This window comes from Armigeres subalbatus, chromosome 3 (genome assembly GCF_024139115.2).
Source record: "Armigeres subalbatus isolate Guangzhou_Male chromosome 3, GZ_Asu_2, whole genome shotgun sequence".
NCBI lineage: Eukaryota > Metazoa > Arthropoda > Insecta > Diptera > Culicidae > Armigeres > Armigeres subalbatus.
This window is the reverse complement of record NC_085141.1, coordinates 139,638,747-139,661,311: the sequence shown is the minus strand read 5'-3', so window position 1 is coordinate 139,661,311 and position 22,565 is coordinate 139,638,747. Positions and strand designations below refer to the sequence as shown.

At 41.0% G+C, this 22,565-nt stretch overlaps 1 protein-coding gene across 1 annotated transcript in view; it reads right to left on the bottom strand.

Moving 5' to 3' along the window:
• LOC134219851 (uncharacterized) overlaps nucleotides 1–22,565 on the bottom strand; it is a 444,111-nt gene that overhangs the window by 332,639 nt on the left and 88,907 nt on the right. Inside the window, exon 3 of the mRNA XM_062698736.1 lies at nucleotides 12,735–13,411. Within this exon, the coding sequence (XP_062554720.1) occupies nucleotides 12,735–13,352 (618 nt within the window). The 5' untranslated portion in view covers nucleotides 13,353–13,411. The remainder of the gene's footprint in view (nucleotides 1–12,734; nucleotides 13,412–22,565) is intronic.

Below are 22,565 nucleotides of genomic sequence, written 5' to 3'. Positions count from 1 at the left end.
AAAACGTGGTTGATTTCCATATTTTTCCAATCACATATGATATTTTGTAAAATTTGAAAAAGTCTACTTAGACTTCAAGGGAGTGGGGGAGGGGTTTCGGAAAAGTCTACGAAAGCCTACTAGGGGGAGGGGGGTTTGAAAATGTGAAATTTCGGTCTACGTGGTTTATGGACAGCCCCTTGGGAAATAACCGAGAGTTCATCTGGAACAAAATTATTTACAAGTTTCCATTCCCATCAACCTAAAGCTCTTAGTTTAAGTCCCAACAAATCTCTTATTAAATGGCTTCAATAACACAGGGGAACAAAATTTAACCTTTTGCGGGTCCTCAGAACCAATTGATGTGTCTTCAATAGATTTTGGCTCGCTGAATCCGAAACTGTCCTCAGATATGCTCTAACACGTCCAAATTTTGGGATATAGCTAGATTAATATCGCTAAATTGAAGAAATTGGCACTTTTCGTAGGACTTTCATGAAGTATATAAACATATGTTTAGGTCAATCAATACCCGAAACGGTATAAGCACATCTGATCCAATGAATTTCCATCAGATTTGCACGTTACAATTGTTTTCTATTCGGTTTTAATGAATTTAAGTTCAGTGAATTTAATTTAAAAATATTCCATGCATGTCCGTTTCAAAAACTTGCATGCAAACGCCATCACAACCAGTTCGAAGCCACCAAAAATTCAACAACATGCGGCCAGAGGAACTGGGATATGAAAATGTTGAAGGAAGTATAGAGATACTAGCCAGTTTGTAAATATATGTTTCATTCGACCTTTAATAAAATATCTTTTTTTTTTATTTTGTGCTCAACATTTCTCCTCGTCCTAAAATGTTATTCTGCTCGATTTCTGGTTGTTTTTTTTTTTATCGATCAACTTCCAATAACCACACGTAATCTGTTATCATGTTGCAAATGTGTTGTGCTAGAATATAGTGCGAACATGATTATCCAGAAAGTCCCTTTCTTTTAATCAACAAGGAAACAGATCGAATTGCAATTTGAAAAAATTCAAATCCTCTACTAGATCCCCTACCACAATATTCAAGTCACATTGACTAATAAAATACATTCCAGCACTCGGAAAATAAGTTGAAACTTAAACATTTTGTAACTTCATCGTAAATTTTCTCATTTATGCCGTTGTGTGTGTGTGTGTGTTTCATCCTCTACCCCTCACCCAGCTGGGGGTGTTGATTAAGTAGTACTACGAATAATTTGATCATATCTCATGATCCGTAATGGTGTCCTTTTTGTTACGAAGACTAGTACTATTAAAAGGAATCACTCCTGAAGCAAGAAAGGTTTCTTCAGGAAGTGTGGGGAATGGGATGTACTAGGTGCTCATAACAGGTACAGCAATACTTCACAAGGACGCCCTTATTCGTGTTAACTACTCAGGGAATAGAAGGTCGAGAAGAGCCACCGTTGCTAACTAAAGCGTGAACCGGATATCTGGGACTCCCACAATATCCGCGGCAATAGCAGCAAACGATGCCCTGTACGTATTTAGTGTTTTTTTCGCAATTTTAAAATCATGAAGCAATGAAAGATAGAAAGGCAAGAGTTAGAAGTTGCTCGCCAGTTGAGTTTATCCACAATCAAAATAACTCAAATTTTGATCATAATTGTTAATTTGATTTATCGCGAGAATCAATAGTAAGAAAATACTAGTCGAATTAGCTAACTGAAAAAAACAATAAATTAAACTAATACAAAATTTCATAAAAAACGATTTAAACAAAATGTTATTGAATATTATGGTTTGACGACTTGAATATGAAAGCAAATTACAATACTACAAATATCAGTTGAAAAAATACTGAATTATCCCGAACGTGTACTCTAATAATGGAAATTGCAATATCAGTCTATGATGAGTGTGAAAAAAAATCCTTGGGGAAGTACAATAATGGACAATGTACACAAGAACGTAAGGCGGAAACGCAAAGTCTGTGGCGGAGTCGGCTGGAGTGCAAGTTACAGTAGCAATTTAGTAAAAAAGATCGTGGATGAAGGATCAATTCTGTGGAGATTTCGAAAAACAGAAAATATGACAGATCAAAGACACAGTTAAGAAAGATAGCTAGAGAGAATTTAAATTAATATTGGGTTGATCTCACCAATGCAAACTGGGGTTTATACGTCCTTCAAAAAACGGATGATCTTTTAGCGGGACCGAAACCAACCGGGTTCATAGTAGACGGGTTTATAGTGAAGGTAGCTTCCTACATGTCCAACTGTTGCAATAGGAATCCGCCAGAGGACATACGGTGGACACGAACATGTTGGCTGATTGGATGCGGTGAGCTTGAGGACCACTTCTTCTCGATGTACCAAATGGTGACGTGATATTCAGCAGTGGTGCTTTCGAATTTCACTTTTCTTATCGAAATAAAGTAAATATACTTTTCTCAAACACGAGAAACAATTGAATTTAAATATAGGCAAAAAAATCACAAAAGACAAAAATATGACGGATAATTTTTTTCCGCATCTTTTCCGCATCATTTTCTCATTTATGCCGTTGTTTTGTTAAATTAGAGAAATATCGGAGTGCAGAATTGACGGATCATCCAACCATATGCTCGGGTAACATGTTGAACAGCACACAAGTGGAGCGGAGCCCAAGTGTTTTTTTTTTCTGGCGCATTACTGTGCGTCTTAGCACACAACAAAGCTTGATAAAACTAGTGAATTTTTCCCGTTTTACTGTTATAAACTGACCATAGTTAAAAGAAATTGCATTGGGATTATTGCAACATCCACTCAGCATTTTCAACGCGAATGAAATAAAAAGTCCGCACGAGTAGGTTGTTGACGTTTTCCGGTTTCTGTTGCGTAGCCGTCAACGTCGCTTCAGCTTGTATGCAATCATACACAAGAACGATCGAATGCAACTTATCGATTCGTTGATTGATTTTGCTAATTGATAGTTTTCCGCCCAAATTTCTATCATTGGAATATTGGAATGATCATAAATAGCAGGAATAATCAAAATATGTAGAACTGCGTACAGTTCTCGTACTTGCTTTATTTGAATGAACATAATAAAGGAGCTTCAATTGACAGTAAATACATCATATCACTTGAGCAATTATTGAAAATTTATCGCGCCAGAGGAAATACAATATCATATTTACATTCAATAGAACTTACTTCAATGAAAACATTTTTTTTTGCTTGGGCAAATTATTATATTGAATTATTGTTACTCTCCTCTCAAAACCGTTCACAGAAAATAACCAGGCTTGTATTTGTATACGAAGGTGGCTTGCATAAAACATATTTTTAAATAACTTTCACTTAAAAAATATATTGATAAATTACACTTATTATGTTTAACTTGTTCAAAATGCACCACATTTCGAAAGATTAGATGTTTGTGATCCATTTTGGACCTTGATTGACTAGTAATTCTTTTTATAGGGTTGACGATGGCTGTTCCAAAATGCTCAAAATCATTGATTTTACGACATTTATTGAGGTATATGTCAAAATCTCGACGTGTTAGAGCTAATCTGAGGTCAGATTCGGATTCAGCGAGCAAAAATCTATTAGGGACACATTATTTGGTGTTAGGGACAAAATCTTGCTGTGTAATTTAATACTTTCCCTTGAAAATTTGATGGAATATCGCTTTATAATTTACTAGGGATAGCGATTGACGAGCCAATCACTTATTACAGCACATAATAAAATTTACCATAAATGTTTATTTATGTTGTTTTTTTTTAATCTATGACAAAAGGTCGAAAGGACAAAAAGTCGAAAAGACAAAACGTCGAAATAACAAAATGTCGAAAGGAACAAAAGGTCGAAAATGAAAAGCTTGAAAGGAACAAAATGTCGATCAAGAACAAGTTGATAATAAAGTTGATTATAAGTTGGGTGTATTCCAATTCCTAAAGAAATTTTTAAATGCATTTAACTTCAAGCAGAAATAACGCACCATCTTATTAATCAAAGTTGAAGAATGAGCAATTTTCAGAGAAGGAGTAATCACTATGAAACTGTATTATGAATACAGTATCTCTGTTAGAAATTAAAATGATTGTTTATTTAGGAAATGAATAAATCTTGTATTGTGCGAAACAGATTTGTCCTACACAGTTGGCATACAAATAATGCTCTTTTAGTTTTCACTATTTTTAACGATTAAACAAAATAATTCAATGAGTTGAAATAACAGATGGATATCTAGCTTTTCTGAATGTCACTTTGATCTGTCAAAATAGTGTACGCCGCTGCCACGCAGGCGCGCGCATTGAAAATACAGCGACATGTAATACACGCCGGAGTATTTGATGTGCGCACGCTCGCGTGGGTCTAGCGTTTGCCATTTTTACAAGTCGAAGTTACATTTAGAAAACTCAAACATCCATCTATTAGTTAAACTCACTGAATTAACGTTATCAAATTGTAAAAAATTAAAGAGCAGAGTTTAGGATAACTCTGATGCGAGATTAATTATCTCCGTTTCAGTTTCTTGTATATTTTGACCTTTTGTTCCGTTCGACTTTTTGTCCTTTCGACCTTTTGTCCCGTTCGACGTTTTGTTCTTTCGACCTTTTGTCCCATTTGACCTTTTGTCCCTTTTGACATTTCGTCCTTTTCGACCATTTGTCCCTTCGACCTTTTGTCTTTCGACTTTTTGTCCTTTCGACCCCCAACTCTTTTTGGCAATAGTTCACAAAGAATTTTACCATAAAATCTCCAAATATTGAGAATATGAATATATGTCTGTTTGTAACCCGCGCAACAAAAATCAAACAAAATTGATTATAGCAACTTGAATGTGACTTGGTCAGGTCGTCACAATCCAAGTAACATTTCTGGGTTTATAATGGTCAGAAAATCAATATTTGTTCTACAAGACTTCCATAAAACTATTACAAAACCAAAATGTTGCAAAGGGTATGACCTATGTGGAACATGCGCATTGCGCACACTGGGGCAGCCTTGGTTCAAACATGGAATAAACATCTCAGTCATTTAAATGATGAAATTGACCATAGGTATCTTCAGCGAAGTTTCAATATACATCAGTGCCGACATTTTGGTCAATATTCATCATTTTTAGCGATAATTGCATAAAAGTGCCAAACGCCAAATTGGCCAAACAGTGTTTTTAAAGTGTGCCCCTTTGGAAGATATTATTTGATTTAAAAATATTTGTGTACACTCAGAAGAAAATATTGTATGGATTATTTTTTGTTCATGAGCTTTTTATATTATATATACCAGTATTTTCATATTCACTTTTAGTAAATAATGTGATATTTGCAAAAGTGTCCTGTATTTGCGTGTTTTCTTATATTTCATAAAGAAGTATACAAACAAAAGGAAAAACGGAAAAACGCAGATATATAGTTATGGACATTATTGGATATCGACTACAACAATACCGGATGCGCCATCCCTGACGCATCAAATCAAGTTTGGATATTATGGATATCAACGACTATAGCACCGGATGCGCTATTCATGATGCGCCAAATAAATAGCCTTGGTATTGCTGACGCAGCAAGTGAATGACCGACATCCACAGCGACCCTAGCAACACAGCGAACCGAATGCACCTTGGACTCCCGACGCAGCAGAACCAAGGTGGCAACAACGACGACGACACCAAAGGCCTTACGCAGCAATTAATCTGTTCATCGAACAGTAGGGACAGTTAACCAATTTTTATTCAGAGAGCTCAGTTCTAATTTAGACTTAAAACAGATAGGACCTTGATTGTAATGTAATTCTCCCGTTAAGTGAATAAATGTCTTTTTTTTAAAAGCTAATTGTAGAGGTCCGTACTTAATTATATTACACTTTTTGCAAATACCACAATATAGTACATATGTACTGGTATTCAATTGTTAAGTATAAAAAAAACTAAATTGAATGTCCATATAATATTTAAACAACTAACCCTTTTTTATTTCCTTCTAAGTCGATACGAATATGTCTTACAAACTTTATCTTCCAGAGGGGCAATGATAATATTTCATCAGATCTTAAATATATGTTTAACAATTTCGATGCGAATTTTAATCTAATTTATCGTACCATGTTGTTCAATTATTTACCCTCCTGACTAATCGAAAATCATTAAGAGGTATTTTTTATAGCATCAGTACTGGCATTCAGTAAAATTTATTTTGAAAAAATCATCGAATATCATGTCTTTGGGAAAGTGCTTGTATGAAAGGGCATGAATTTTCCAGTCCATTGTCGATTAAAACAGCTGCCCGTCTCTGCCCATCGCATAATCAGCATATTTGAAAATGCCATAAATTTGCCTTTTTTCCACGATTAATCGCCAAAAATCATTTTTTATAACTGGATCACCGCCACAAATCGTGTATTTTACCAAAATCTATGATTTTGAATAACATCCAATAGTAAAAGAGTTGTGCGTTGCTTTCGTATCAAGTGGTGTGCCCCCGAAAACGCGAGCACTTTCAAACTTGGATTCCGTCAGGAGTGACCTTAAGAAAGGTTCATCAAAATTAAGTGATAAGCAACTTCTGTGAAGAAATCACACTTTAAAAAACGCTGTTTTGCCAATTTGGTGTATGGGACTTTTATGCGATTATTGCTAGAAATGGTGAATATTGACCAAAATGTCGGCACTAATGTATATTGAAACTTCGCTGAAGACACCCATGGTCAATTTCATCATTTCAATGACTGAGAGGTTTATTCCATGTTTGAACCAGGTCTGCCCCAGTGTGATGCGTGCTGCAAGGAAATGTTTATTTATAGAACGTCTACGGAAAGTTTAATTTTTCCAATAGATCACAGCTTATTAAATATTCCGCCAAAATCAATTTAATATTCTATTGGCTGCTTGAAGCCAGGCCTATGAATAATTTTAAGGTTAAACAAGGTTAAACAACATTATAAAAACTCAGATTAATCCACCTAGTGGTGATGATACTTTTCTCGCTAATTATGAAATATATCGAAAAAGTACTTTGAAGAGGTCAAAATTGCACAATTATAAAACAATTAATGGTTTTTGACTGTCATATGGACTTCCAAAACATTTGAAATAATTCTTATTTTTGTTCAGATTTTCAAAATCATTCTAAGCAATAAGCGATAAAAATCATTAGTTGTTTTCAGTGTTTTTCCTGAGTATCAAATTCTGATTGGAAATTGGCTTGACTTCCCTGTGACACGAAAGTATCATCGTGTTAGCCTCATGATATACGAATGCAAAAATGGTAACCTGGCTTAGAAACCTCGCAGTTCATAACTGTGGAAGTGCTTAATGAACACTAACACACTTTTCTTATGTAATTGTTTTCAATATCCTCTCTAATGCAAGAGAAAGGCATGATCACTGCTAGGTGAATTGATCTGATTTTTTTAATGCCTCCTGGCTATTAGAATAAAAAAATCCTTTTCTTTGAATCTAGGTGGTTTTGATTCTTTAATCTTTTGTTTCTGTCGAGTCTTCATGGGTGCCTACAACCGAACCACAAAATTTAAACGTCAAATTTGCGAGATTGTCAATAAAATTTCCCAAATGGTTGAAATCAATATAATTTCCTCGCCAACAGTAGGGTTATTTGTCTAGCTTTCCATTGATATGCAAATGTCGGCATAAAATCAACTAGGGCCAAAGTTATAGACCAAAAACAAAAGGGTGCCCACAACCGAACCTCCTCCCCTACAAAAACTTGGTAAATTTCGCGAGTAAATGTAAAACATCATTAGATAAGCTATCAGGTCAGCTGTTGAGGAAACAAAACAAACGCACGGAAATTGATCTAGAGTGCGGTGCTGCAAAAATTTTATTGTGACATATGCAACATCCGGGCAAAGCTGGGTTTCATTCGCTAATTTTAAATAAAATCCCGAGCAGGAGTGAAGACCTCGATAACAGAAATTGGTATGAACTAGCCTTGCATAAGAGGTAAAATACCAAAAAATAATACCACAAACTTATATGCAGAATACCTGAGGGATAACATGCTTAGGTATTTCAATACCAAACGAATAATAATTGGTTATGCATTGCGTATTGAAATTCAATTTAATAACTGAGTTATGGCTTAAGTATTGTGCACATAAGTTTTTGGTATTATGCCTTTGGTATTTTACCTCTTATGCAGAGCTAGTTCATAACAGAGTATGGTATCAATAACCGAATTAGGTATTTTTGAGCCAATCTCTCCTGCTCGGGCAACAATGGGACAGAACTCCGACTTGAATGCAACTTGTTGTGAGCAAATCAGTTCAGGTGAAGTGCCCAAAAAGTGAGCTAGACTTTTTGCGCACAGACACACACACATAGACACACAGACATCGCCTCAATTCATCGAACTAAGTCGATTGGTATTGGCGAATATATACCCAAGCAATTAAAAGATCGGATAAGAGGGGGTTTATTTATTTTCAAACTGAGGCCGGTGAGATCTGTGCAGTGCATAAAAGTCTTCTTCATTCGGCTCGGTTCATGGCTCCACGTCGTGTGCGGAGGGTCCGCAAATCGTCCTCCACTTAATCCATCCACCTCGCTGTTTACCTTGCCTTCTTGTTCCCGTCGGATCGCTGTTGAGAGCCATTTTAACCGGACTACTGTCCGATATTCTGGGTACGTGCCCGGCCCAGCACAGTATTCTGATTTTCGCTATGTGAACGATGGATAGTTCTCCCAACAGCTGATGCAACTCGTGGTTCATTCGCCATTTCCACGTACCATCGGCCGTCTGCACCCCACCATAGATGGTACGCAGCACTTTGCTTTCGAAAACTCCCAGTGCGCGTTGGTTCTCCACGAGCATCGTCAAGGTCTCGTGTCCGTAGAGAACTACCGGTCTGATAAGCGTTTTGTAGATAGTCAGTTTGGTACAGCGGCGAACTCTATTCGATCGGAGCGTCAAAAGTACGTACGATTTCCTGCCATGATGCGTCTCCTAATTTCTCTGGTGGTATCGTTATCAGAGGTCACCAGTGAGCCCAAGTACACGAATTCTTCAACCACCTCGATTTCGTCACCACCGATACAAACTCGTTGTGGGTGGCTCACATTGTCTTCTCTTGAACCTCTTCCTATCATGTACTTCGTCTTCGACGTGTTGATGACTAGTCCGATCGGCTTAGCTTCCCTCTTCAGTTTGATGTAGGCTTCCTCCATCTTCTCAAAGTTACGTGCCGTAATATCTATGTCGTCGACAAAGCCAAATAGCTGAATGGACTTATTGAAAATTGTACCACTCGTGGTAATCCCTGCTCTTCGTATTACCCCTTCCAAAGCGATGTTGAATAGCAGACACGAAAGACCATCACCTTGCCGTAACCCTCTGCGCGTTTCGAAGGGCGGCGTTCAGCAATGTGATTGCGCGGTAGTTGCTACAATCCAGCTTTTCGCCTTTTTTTGTAGATGGGACACACGACACCTTCCATCCACTCCTGCGGCAAAACTTCCTCCTCCCACATCTTGGTAATGACCCAGTGCAGCGCTCTAGACAGCGCCTCGCCACCGTGTTTGAACAGCTCTCCTGGTAGTTGGTCAACCCCAGGGGCTTGGGGCTGTTATTCAGCCGGCCAATCTCCTCCTGGATTTCCTGGAGATTCGCAGCCCGTAAAATAATGTCCTGCGCGCGTTCTCTGAGGTCCATCACCATTCCGCCATTTTCGTCTGCCACATCGCCATTCAGGTTTGGATCAGCTCACGCTCGTTCGTAAGAAAGTTCCCGTTTATGTCCTTACACATATCAGACTGTGGCACGTGGCCTTTACGTCAACGGTTCAACTTCTCATCCTCTTCTCAAAATCGAGTTTTGTCTGTTCCGCAGGGAATCAATTTTTCTTGGATGCGCTTGCGAAACAAGCGACAAAAGAGAACCAACGACAAAGCTTTGTTTTTGTCGGAGAGAATAATGACAAAGATCCGAATTTTTTTGTCAGCAACAAAAAAGAAGACAATTTAGTTGCTAACTTTTCATCCCGTTATTCTGCATTAACTCTACAGCTAATCTCGGTTTTAAGCTATCATAGCTTCTGCTTTTATGGAAATATGAAATATGAACTATGATTACAAATTTATCATCGTATTCTCGGAAATATCAGAGCATGCAGGTCAAATGATTCTTGTCATATTGTGTTTGGGTTCTGACAAAGGCTTGTTGCGAGGTGCGTTTGTCAGTAACAAACTCTGTTGACGACAAAGGGTATATTGTTGGGCGTTGCTCGAATATTCATTCCCTGCTGTTCCGCGCCTGTTTATATCATGCCTCGTTCGCCCTCGTGCGGTGCTGCAGCAACCTCGCCCATGCTGCATTTTTCTCTTCCACTAACTGCTCACATTCGCCGTCATACCAGTCGTTTCTCTGATCCAGGGACACTGTGCTAAATGCAGCGGTTGCGGTGCTACCAATGGCGGATCGAATATCTCACCAGCAATCTTCAAGAGACGCTGCGCCTAGCTGCTCTTCCGTTGGGAGTGCCACTTCCAGCTGCTGCGCGTATCCTTAAGCTAGTCTATCGTCTTGCAGCCGCCCAATGTGAAGCCTTGGCGTCCGACTGCGACGCGTGTTGTACACCGTCGAGAGTTTTGAGCGCAGGCATAGTGCAACGAGGTAGTGGTCGGATTCAATATTCGCACTGCGGTAAGTGCGGACGTTCGTGATGTCGGAGAAGAATTTACCGTCGATTAGAACGTGGTCGATTTGGTTTTCCGTTTCTTGGTTAGGTGATCTCCATGTGGCCTTGTGGATATTTGTGCGGGGAAAGAAGGTGCTTCGGACTACCATTCCGCGGGAGGCTGCGAAGTTTATGCATCGTTGGCCGTTGTCATTCGATACGGTTTGCAGACTATCCGTTCCGATGACCGGTCTATACATTTCCTCCCTTCAATCGTGATCCTCTATTCGTCGCCTAGGTCTTTGCCGATTATATCGAGCCGTATTATCTCTTATATTGTTCGTAATTATTGGTTTTCCAGGCGGCCTATTGGGCCTGCGCAAACCTCCTGTCTCGTCGGAGGGCCGTCGTGTCAGGTCTGTTTTGTGTCCCACCTGACACCAGGACTTGGGCTTGTGCGCTTTGAGCGGCCCTACGGGCCTACTTGTGGATACATGCAGCTTTTTATAGGAATTTAAGACGGCCGACTGTCAAACCCCACCACACCCTAGACAAGCCCCACAACTTGCAGATGGCCTGGGGAGGGGTCGTCAAGCCCTTGGACATAGTCCCTGCTGCCCCCCTTTTGCTCGATGCATATCCTCAATTCCAGAAATAATATATTTGATGATAATTTTATCAAATTTTCCCTTTCTGCCTAGAGCCACTTGATCGTAGAAGTAGGTCTCGACCATTTCGCAAGATTTCTTCTTTCTCCGCATCAACTGTTCGTGAATGAAGACGGGATCGTTCGAATCTGGAAACGCTTCTAGAAGTTTTGCTTTGAAAGTCGTCCACGTTTTCACCGAAGACTGTACACCATTCCACCATAGCCTTGCGATTCCTGTAGATGCATCCTGGCACAATATAAACGAGTAATATCGTGCCATCCGTAGGCCTCGCCAGTTGATTCGATGTTGTTCAACCAGTTTTCAGCAGATTCACAAGTCGGTACATCTGGATGAAAATCACTAACTAAAGTTTCCAACTCGAAACGACCTGGTCTGCCTCCCTTCACAGACACTTCCGTATTTCGCACCGAACTTGTTCACGGTTCAATCTTCGGCCGCTCAGCGATTTTTGCTTTTAGCTCCTCCAATTTAGTCAGCAACTCTCTATTCTTCGCTGGCGAGCAAAGAAAGCTTTCAATTGATAACTGAGGAAGCTAATAGAATACTAAGTTGAAAAGCAGGTCAAGTTCCAGTTGGAATGAAGAGCCATTAAAGAAGAAGAAGGGGAGTTAATTTGCAGATCATGTCTCTATGGAGATTGTAGGCAGACTAGACACAAGTAGCCCATGACAGCAACAAAAACTACATGGAATACAAACAAAAATAATAAATAGATATGTTGCACAAATAAAACCATACAAATACGACAACTTTTTTACGATATTATGTAAAAGTAAGAAATTATGCGCTTCATTAAGATTGTGCGAGAAATGTTTTATTTTGAACAAATATTTTTGCTTTCAATAATAACATCAAATGAATCGAAAATGGAAAGCGAACTTACAATCCAAGTCCTAATTTGATGTTCAATCCAAAAGGAAATATTCAGCATCGAAAAATCTCAATTAATTACTAATTAATTATTAAACGAATGACGGGTGATGCTAAGGCATCGCCTAAAATGTTGTGTGTTTTTGCATTGTGTGATAAGAGAGAGCCATTCTCGATAGTAAACCAATCCGTGAGCGGGACTAGAAAAGGGTTTTGGTTTAAGTGGATTGGGAAGGAAAATAGTTAGGACTGGTTGGCCTTTCTTCTGAGGTGCCCGTTTGAAGAACCCGATTACCGTTGCTAAGAAAACATACTGAAATCAACCTAGTTCATCAAGATTTGTATACAGATGGCTCAATTGGTATACAACACGATGGGCTACTTGCCGAAAGTTTTATTATAGTCAAAACCGTGTAATTCAACTGACAAAAAATATTATGTTTAATGAATAACTGAACTTAAAAAACAGAAAACCAGTGACACATGAGTACGATTCGTTGTTATTTGAATGAATTTTAAACCTTGTGTGCGTACATCATTACTTTCGTTTCGATATAGACCCCATATCTCTCCCCCCTAAAAATCTTACCTGTTCAATGGAACTCACTGGTGCCGCTACCGGGGCCACCTCCACCTCCGAACTGAAATCGATCAAATCGTCCACATTGCCGCTGTTATCCGTCATCGTCACAATCTGGGTCGAATTCCCGTGGCAGTTGTTGTTACAATCACCGCCGTCAACCCCGGCGGCAAAAACATCTCCTTTAGCAGCCGCCTCCCCATTTTGGTTCCCAAACGGTGGTACGGCAGGACGACATTCAAAGATGTCACTGTGCCACCGCTCGAGGGTTTCAGCCAAACCCGTGCCGATTGTTCCGCTGGGTCGTTCCACATCTTGCCTAGGCGGATCGGATGCGGTTGGTTTCCGTAGAGTTCGCTTCACCGCAACACCTACGATAACAGGTGGCTGCTTGCAGTTGGTGCTGGCTGGCAGTGGCGGAATGAAATCGTTGGCGGTATTTGCAAGATTTGGACTGGAGGTGGTGATTCCATTGGTAGTGCTGTATTTGGTGGGCTGCAATGGGGCAAGCACGTGCGGGTGATGATCCTTGATGAGGTCATCAAAATTCGTAACGGGATGGGCGTTGGTGACGAGAGGAGCACTGCTAGAAGGTGGCTGCTGCAGCAGACTTTTGATGGTTTCCATTTCTTTCGGGCACTAAACTGGGACGAGCATTGTCACTGGCTCTGTATTAGGGAATGTATCTGAAAGGGAACAAAGAACGATAACATTGATGAAATGAACATGAGTTGTTCTATGGTGTGGATATATACATGTATGAATCTATTATCATTATTATCATTTTTATGATACAATGAAAACCTTTGAATACTTTGGAAGTAAACTATTTCAATGCAATGAACATATATCAGTCGATGAGAAACGTTCTTTTGTTTCACAATAATATTGATATTTTCTGTCGGAGACGAGCCAGCCTCGGGCTGAAAGTCTCCCTAATAAAGACATAAAAAAAGATATTTTCTTTAATCGTTATTCAAATAATATAACAGCTTCTAGTTATAGCCCATGCATTTTTTAATAAGCATACTGTTTAAAAAGATTATTTTTAATAGAATGATGGTTTATTTTAGTGACTACCAGTGGTGGTAGTGTCATTCAGTGGGGTTCATTGGCGGCATCTGTAGTTATAAACATGTTTAAATTTTACTGATTGAAAATGTGCATGATAGCGTTGAAAAAATAATTATCCGGATAAGGATCTTTTTCCGGAATGACAAGTTATGGATCATTCACAACGTTCATCATGAGCTCAACACTCCATTATTATCTCCTGATCTTTATTCCATAGAATGGGGATTGTTCTGAAGAAATGGAACATAAACATGAAAGTCGGAACAGGCACCAGTTGAAGGTGGCTCCTATGGACGAATGAATTTAAATAGGCATATTAAATTCCCAATGAATTATTGGCAGTGGTTGATTTTCTATCCGCCGCTGCCACATACAGGCGCTACAGTATATGCGTAAAATAGCCAGCATGAGTTAACCGCCAGAAATTTGTATGGCGAAAGACATCTAATGCGTGTTTTCTCAAAATTAGAAACATTTCATGAAAAACTATTTGGTACCGGTTATGTAGGAAGCTGTCCAATACTACGCCTACCAAATATTTTTTCGATGAAGGTGCTTAATCCAGAGAAATCGAACCTTAGATGCATTTCGCCATACTGATTTCAGAAAGTTAACTCCTAGTGTGCCGCTGTAAGCACGCTCAAAGCAGGCGATTCATTACTTGAAAAATGTTGTTAATGCCAAATAACACGGTATACAGAACCAAGGTAGGCTCGTAAAGAAAATGACAGTTAAAAAATGACGTGATTGACGTATAGTAGTATGAACGATCCCAAGCAACACACGCAACATCTTCATAAAAGCACCTTGTTTGAATAGGAACATTCATTAATGGCATTGGAAAAACATCATAGTACGAAAATGTTGCATCAAGATGTCAAAAACGTTCAAATTGTGATCAATGTTTCATTAACATTGCAATGCAGTACCTGTTTGACATTTGGAAACAAACAACCAAACAATACTGCACTTCATGTTGCAAACACGAAACAATATCATTAAGGTGCATATTTTTTACCATGTCAAAATTTAATTGATTGTTTAAATTAAGTTGCAGATAAGTTGAATGTGTCTTCATATTTAATTTAGCATCGTTCAACGTTTTGACGATTCACAATATTTCCTGTGATGGTGCAATCAAGTAACAGGAAACCCGAGTACAAAACTTCATAATCATATGGTTTTTATGGTGAATCAACATGCAGTCCATTCGAAGTGTTCAATGGTGCTGTGGTAAAGACGCTTTTTAGATTGCAAGAGAGTTATATGTGATGGCACTTACGCAACGATTGTTTCTTTCCGAATAGTTGCAATACAGCAAAATGTTCAGTAGTGAAACAAGTTGTGCTGCTTGGGGAATGCAAAAGCTTAGCTTAGCTTAGCTTAGACTGACTTTACAGATCAATGGTTGATACTCCGTGATTGGTAAGAACTGGTGTAAATTTCACTTCGATCCAAGTGAATAGTGGTGTGGATTTTCCATCTATTCTCGATGTGCAAGTTTCAGCAGCTTGTGCCGCTCAAAGCGCACAAGCCCGTTTCTGTGTTAGGTGGGACGCTAAACAGACCTGACACGACGGCCCTCCGACGAGACAGGAGGTTTGTGCAGGCCCAATAAGCCGCCTTTAAAAACAACCATTACGAATGACATAGAAGATAATACGACTCGATACAATCGGCAACGACCTAGGTGACGAACGGCTGAAAAATAACAAAGCCCCTGGAGTTGACCAACTACCATGAGAGCTTTTTGAAAACGGTGGTGAGGCACTGGATAGAGCGTTGCGCTGGATGATTACCAAGGTTTGGGAGCATGGTGCTGGTCTTTCGTGTCTGCTATTCAACATCGTTTTGGAAGGAGTAATACGAAGGGCAGGGATTGACACGAGTGGTACGATTATCATGAGGTCCGTCCAGTTATTTGGTTTCGCCTACGACATTAATTTTATGACATATAACTTTTAGATAATGGAGGAAGCCTACATCAGACGGAAAAGCGAAGCTAAACGGATCGGACCAGTCATCAACACAACAAGCCACCCAACACGAGTTTGTATTGGTGGTGACGAAACCGAGATGGTTGAAGAATTCGTGTACTTGGGCTCATTGGTGACCTTCGATAACGATACCACCAGAGAAATTCGGAGACGCATCATGGCGCCTGCCTAGGATGTGGTGGGGTTTGACAGAGGGCCCTGTTAAACCTCTATAAAAAGCTGCATGTATCCGCAAGTAGGCTCCGCCAAAGCGACCGTGTGCCGCTCAAAGCGCACAAGCCCAAGTCCTGGTGTTAGGTGGGACGCTAAACAGCCCTGACACGACGGCCCTCCGACGAGACAGGAGGTTTGCGCAGGCCCAATAAGCCGCCTTTAAAAACAACTATTACGAACGACATAGAAGATAATACGACTCGATACAATCGGCAACGACCTAGGCGACGAATAAAGGATCACGATTGGAAGCTTGGAACATGGAACTGCAAGTCGCTAGGCTTCGCAGGTTGCGATAGGATAATCTACGATGAATTACATCCCCGCAACTTCGATGTCGTAGCGCTGCAGGAAATCTGCTGGACAGGACAGAAAGTGTGGAAAAGCGGGCATCGAGCGGCTACCTTCTACCAAAGCTGTGGCACCACCAACGAGCTGGGAACCGGCTTCATAGTGCTGGGAAAGATGCGCCAACGCGTGATTGGGTGGCAGCCAATCAACGCAAGGATGTGCAAGCTGAGGATAAAAGGCCGTTTCTTCAACTATAGCATCATCAACGTGCACTGCTCACACGAAGGGAGATCCGACGACGAGAAAGAAGCGTTCTATGCGCAGCTGGAGCAGACATACGATGGATGCCCACTGCGGGACGTCAAAATCGTCATCGGTGACATGAACATGAACGCTCAGGTAGGAAGGGAGGAAATGTATAGACCGGTCATCGGACCGGATAGTCTGCATACCGTATCGAACGACAACGGCCAACGATGCATAAACTTTGCAGCCTCCCGCGGAATGGTAGTCCGAAGCACTTTCTTCCCCCGTAAGAATATCCACAAGGCCACATGGAAATCACCAAATCAAGTAACGGAAAACCAAATCGACCACGTTCTAATCGACGGTAAATTCTTCTCCGACATCACGAACGTACGCACTTACCGCAGTGCGAATATTGAATCCGACCACTACCTCGTCGCAGTATGTCTGCGCTCAAAACTCTCGACGGTGATCAACACGCGTTGGAGTCGTCCGCCGCGGCTTAACATTGGGCGGCTACAAGACGGTAGACTAGCCCAAGACTACGCGCAGCAGCTGGAAGTGGCACTCCCAACGGAAGAGCAGCTAGGCGCAGCATCTCTTGAAGATGGCTGGAGAGATATTCGATCCGCCATTGAAGCACCGCAACCGCTGCACCAGACACGGTGGCTCCGGATCAGAGAAACGACTGGTATGACGGCGAATGTGAGCAGTTAGTTGAGGAGAAGAATGCAGCATGGGCGAGATTGCTGCAACACCGCACGAGGGCGAACGAGGCACGATACAAACGGGCGCGGAACAGATAAAACTCGATTTTCCGGAGGAAAAAGCGCCAGCAGGAAGATCGAGACCGTGAAGAGACGGAGGAACTGTACCGCGCTAATAACGCACGAAAGTTCTATGAGAAGTTGAACCGTTCACGTAAGGGCCACGTGCCACAGCCTGATATGTGTAAGGACATAAACGGGAACCTTCTTACAAACGAGCGTATGGTGATCCAAAGGTGGCGGCAGCACTACGAAGAGCACCTGAATGGCGATGTGGCAGACAACGGTGGCGGTTCGGCAACGAACCTGGGAGCACGCGCGCAGGACTTACGACTTCCGGCTCTGAATCTCCAGGAAATTCAGGATGAATTCGGCCGGTTGAAAAACAACAAAGCCCCTGGAGGTGACCAACTACCAGGAGAGCTTTTTAAATAGGATGGTGAGGCACTGGCTAGAGCGCTGCACTGGGCAATTATCAAGGTTTGGGAGGATGAGGTTCTGTCGCAGGAGTGGATGAAAGATGTCGTGCGTCCCATCTACAAAAAGTGCGATAAGCTGGATTGTAGAAACTACCGCGTAATCACATTGCTGAACGCCGCACACAAGGTACTCTCCCAAATTGTATGCCGTCGACTAGCACCAATTGCAAGAGAATTCGTGGGGCAGTAGCAGGTGCAGGGATTTATGGGTGAACGCTCTACCACAGACCAGGTGTTCGCCATACGTCAGGTATTGCAGAAATGCCGCGAATACAACGTGCCCACACATCATCTATTTATCGACTTCAAAGCCGCATATGATACAATCGATCGGGACCAGCTATGGCAGCTAATGCACGAAAACGGATTTCCGGATAAACTGATACGGTTGATCAAGGCGACGATGGATCGGGTGATGTGCGTAGTTCGAGTTTCAGGGCATTCTCGAGTCCCTTCGAAACCCGTAGAGGGTTACGGCAAGGTGATGGTCTTTCGTGTCTGCTATTCAACATCGCTTTGGAGGGAGTAATACGAAGGGCAGGGATTGACACGAGTGGTACGATTTTCACGAAGTCCGTCCAGTTATTTGGTTTCGCCGACGACATTGATATCATGGCACGTAATTTTGAGAGGATGGAGGAAGCCTACATCAGACTGAAAAGCGAAGCTAAACGGATTGGACTAGTCATCAACACGTCGAAGACGAAGTACATGATAGGAAGAGGCTCAAGAGAGGTCAATGTGAGCCACCCACCACGAGTTTGTATCGGTGGTGACGAAATCGAGGTGGTTGAAGAATTCGTGTACTTGGGCTCACTGGTGACCGCCGATAACGATACCAGCAGAGAAATTCGGAGACGCATAGTGGCTGGAAATCGTACGTACTTTGGACTCCGCAAGACGCTCCGATCGAATAGAGTTCGCCGCCGTACCAAACTGACTATCTACAAAACGCTTATAAGACCGGTAGTTCTCTACGGACACGAGACCTGGACGATGCTCGTGGAGGACCAACGCGCACTGGGAGTTTTCGAAAGGAAAGTGTTGCGTACCATCTATGGTGGGTTGCAGATGGCGGACGGTACGTGGAGGAGGCGAATGAATCACGAGTTGCATCAGCTGTTGGGAGAACCATCCATCGTTCACACCGCGAAAATCGGAAGACTGCGGTGGGCCGGGCACGTAGCCAGAATGTCGGACAGTAATCCGGTGAAATGGTTCTCGACAACGATCCGACGGGAACACGAAGGCGAGGTGCACAGCGGGCAAGGTGAATCGATCAGGTGGAGGACGACTTGCGGACCCTCCGTAGACTGCGTGGTTGGCGAAGTGCAGCCATGAACCGAGCTGAATGGAGAAGTCTTTTATGTGCAGCACAGGCCACTCCGGCCTTAGTCTGAAAATAAAATAAATAAATCATGGCAGGAAATCGTACTTTTTTGGACTCCGCAAAACGCTCCGATCGAATAGAGTTCGCCGCCGTGCCTAACTGACTATCTACAAAACGCTTATTAGATCGGTAGTTCTCTACGGACACGATACCTGGACGATGCTCGTGGAGGACCAGTGCGTGGATTGCTGCGTTCCATCTATGGTGGGAAGAGGGGCTCCATAGCCGTGCGGTAAGATGCGCAGCTACAAATCAAGACCATGTTGAAGGTGGCTGGATTCGATTCCCGATTCTAGACAATCTTTGGATTGGAAATTGACTCGACTTCCCTGGGCATAAAAGTATCATCATGTTAGCCTCATGATATACTAATGCAGAAATGGTTTGGTGTAGTTTTGAATCTTTAATTTTTTTTTCTGGTCCATCCAATAAAATATGATATAATACGATGTTATGGAAGTGACAGAAAACATGAAAACCATCACTAAATCAATGACACAAAAAAACAGGATATTATTCAAAGACTTCATAAGTATGACTATAAGTGATTTATGAACGACCCTTTTCGGGAATTATGATGCAATTATTGGTTTCATCAACTGTCTAAGACGAGTTTAGTACTTTCCATTTATCTGCAAAACTTAGTTGCAATAAATGGAAAGTACTAAACTCGTCTTAGACGGTTGAATACGTTCCACTAAAAAGAGCTTCAATATTTTTCCTAATATTGGTTTCATGTTTTACATTTCCTAAGAGCAGTAGTTATAAATTGTATGGGAGTTAGACAATGAAATTAAAACAGTACAAATGCAATTTTCAACAGACGTTGTAGTTTTAAAAATTCAAACAGTTTCCTTAGATAATTTATAACTGGAATACTGCTCAGTTGTATTTTTGCACGAATTTGCAAGAGAATTTACCCCACTTAGGACATCTTTAGTAATGTTGAAGTTGTAGTTATACTTCTTCTTCCAATAACAGATTCTTCAACTGTCAAAAATATGAAACGGGATATGCATCTTCAGTAGCAGTTATAAACGACATATGTTTTATATCGAAAAACAAAAACATAATAATCCGAGGCTAATTAAAATGTCAAACTGCTGTGATGTCGATGAAACTGATTTTTTTAAGTTGATGAAGTGACTTCTCAGGGCATCTTTAGTAAAGCTATAAATTGTATGGGAGTTAGGAAATGAAATTGAAACTGTAAAAATGCCATCTTCAATAGACGTTATGGTTTTAAAAATTCGAACGTTTCCTCACGAAGTGAGTAGTGAGAAGCAAGAAGGAAGAAGGAAGAAGAAAGAAGGAAGAAGGAAGATGGCATAAGGAAGAAGGAAAAATGAAAAATGAAAAGGGAGAAAAAAGAAAAAAGAAGGAAAAGAAAGAAGGAGGAAAGAAGAAGGAAGAAGGAAGAAGAAGGTAGAAGGAAGAAGGAAGAAGGCAAAAGGAAGAAGGAAGAAAGAAGAAGAAAGAAGGAAGAAGAAAGAAGGAAGAAGAAAGAAGTAAGAAGGAATAAGGAGGATGGAAGAAAGTAGGAAGAAGAAGAAAGAAGAAGGAAGTTGGAAGAAAGACCACTCGTAGACTGAGGTAAAAATTTTTAACCAAACGACCCGTTCGGCCAAGCGGCATTCGGCCAAATGGCGTTCGGCCAAATGGCCTGACGCCCTAGCATTTGACCATTTTAACATCGTTATGAGGTTGTATACTATTTCGCCGAAAACCATTTCGCGGAATGTTTTTTCGCGGAATGTATCAACTCTCCGAAACACATTTCTCGGAATGCACCTTTATTTCGAAAGACATTTCGCGGAATGTACCTTTTCACCGAAAGTCATTTCGCGGAATGCCATTTGGCGGAATTCAGTTAGAATAATTATCATTGAAATATTTACAGATTTCTGCTTAATTACATGCAATCCGTGCTAAATTCTTTTGAATTGTGATTTAAATAATGAAAGTAATGAAAGATGATAATTCTTTATTTGAATGATCGTATCCGGTTGATATAAAACCAAGTGAGAAGACAATGCCTTCTTGAAATGGACACGTTTGCTCGGTATAAAGAAACGAAAGAAGGTAGTCCCTTTTATGGAATCACGCATCTGTCCAGTATAAAGCAAAGGGAAAAGTTATGCCTACTTTGAATAGATGCGTCTGCACTAGAGATAGTCGGGTTTCACATTTTGCAAACCTGAACCCGATTTGTGAATATCCTTCAAACCCGGACCCGACCCGAACCCGGAATAGTTTTCACTCGAGTACCCGAGAATTTTTGTATTCGTAAACTTGTACTTAACCCGAACCCGACATAATTTAATTATTTAAGCCCGCACTAAAGTTTTGCCCGGAAAATTCAAACTAGATATTTACTGGTTCTTTTTAAAATCGAAAAAAATGTAAGCCCAAACAACGAACAAGCTGAACAATTAACAAAACTGAATAAAATAATATTCAGTATTTTATTTCTTAAACCCGTACCCGAACTCGATATTGTACTAATTTTCAAACTTGAACTGACTCAAACTCGTCGGGTACGGGTTCGATTCGAGTTTCGGGTTTCAAAACCCGAAACCCGACCATCTCTAGTCTGCCCCGTATAAGGCGAAATGAGTTGATAATGCCTTCTTTAAAAGAACGCGTCTGCCCGGTATAAGGCGAAGGGAAGAGTAACGACTACTTTAAATGAATGTATCTGCTTGGTATAAGGCGAAAGGAGTTGATGCCTTCTAAAAAAGAACGCGTCTGTCCAGTGAAAAGATATTTTAGTTACTAGATAAAGATTATCGCTTCGGTTCCCTTTGTTCTGCTGTCCGAAACATGTTGGGTACCAAGCTATCAAATCGTATGGATTTTCCTTCTTTGACATTTAGCTCCCCTATCCTCGACAGCAAAATATGTTCCGGACAGCGACGACAGCGACAATCTTTATCTGGTAACTAAAATATCTTTTGTCCAGTGTCAGGCGACGGGAAGAGCAACGTATACTTTAAATGAACGCATCTGCTTGTTATAAGGCGAAGGGAGGGGCAATACTTTCTTTAAGTAGATGCATCTTCCCGGTATGAGGCGAAAGGAGGAGTAACGCCTTCTTTAAATGGATGCATCTGCCCGGTATAAGGCGAAAAAAGTTGATAATGCATTCTTTGAATAGATGGGTCTGCCCGGTATAAGGCGAAAGGATGGGTAATGCTTTCTTCAAGTGGATGCATCTGCCCGGTATAAAGAGAAGGTAGGGGTAACGCCTTCCTTCGTCTGCCCGGTATAAGACCATGGGAAGAGTAACGTCTACTTCAAATGAATGCATCTGCTTGGTATAAGGCGAAGGGATGGGGTAATGCTTTCTTTAAGTGGATGCATCTGCCCGGTATGAGGCGAAA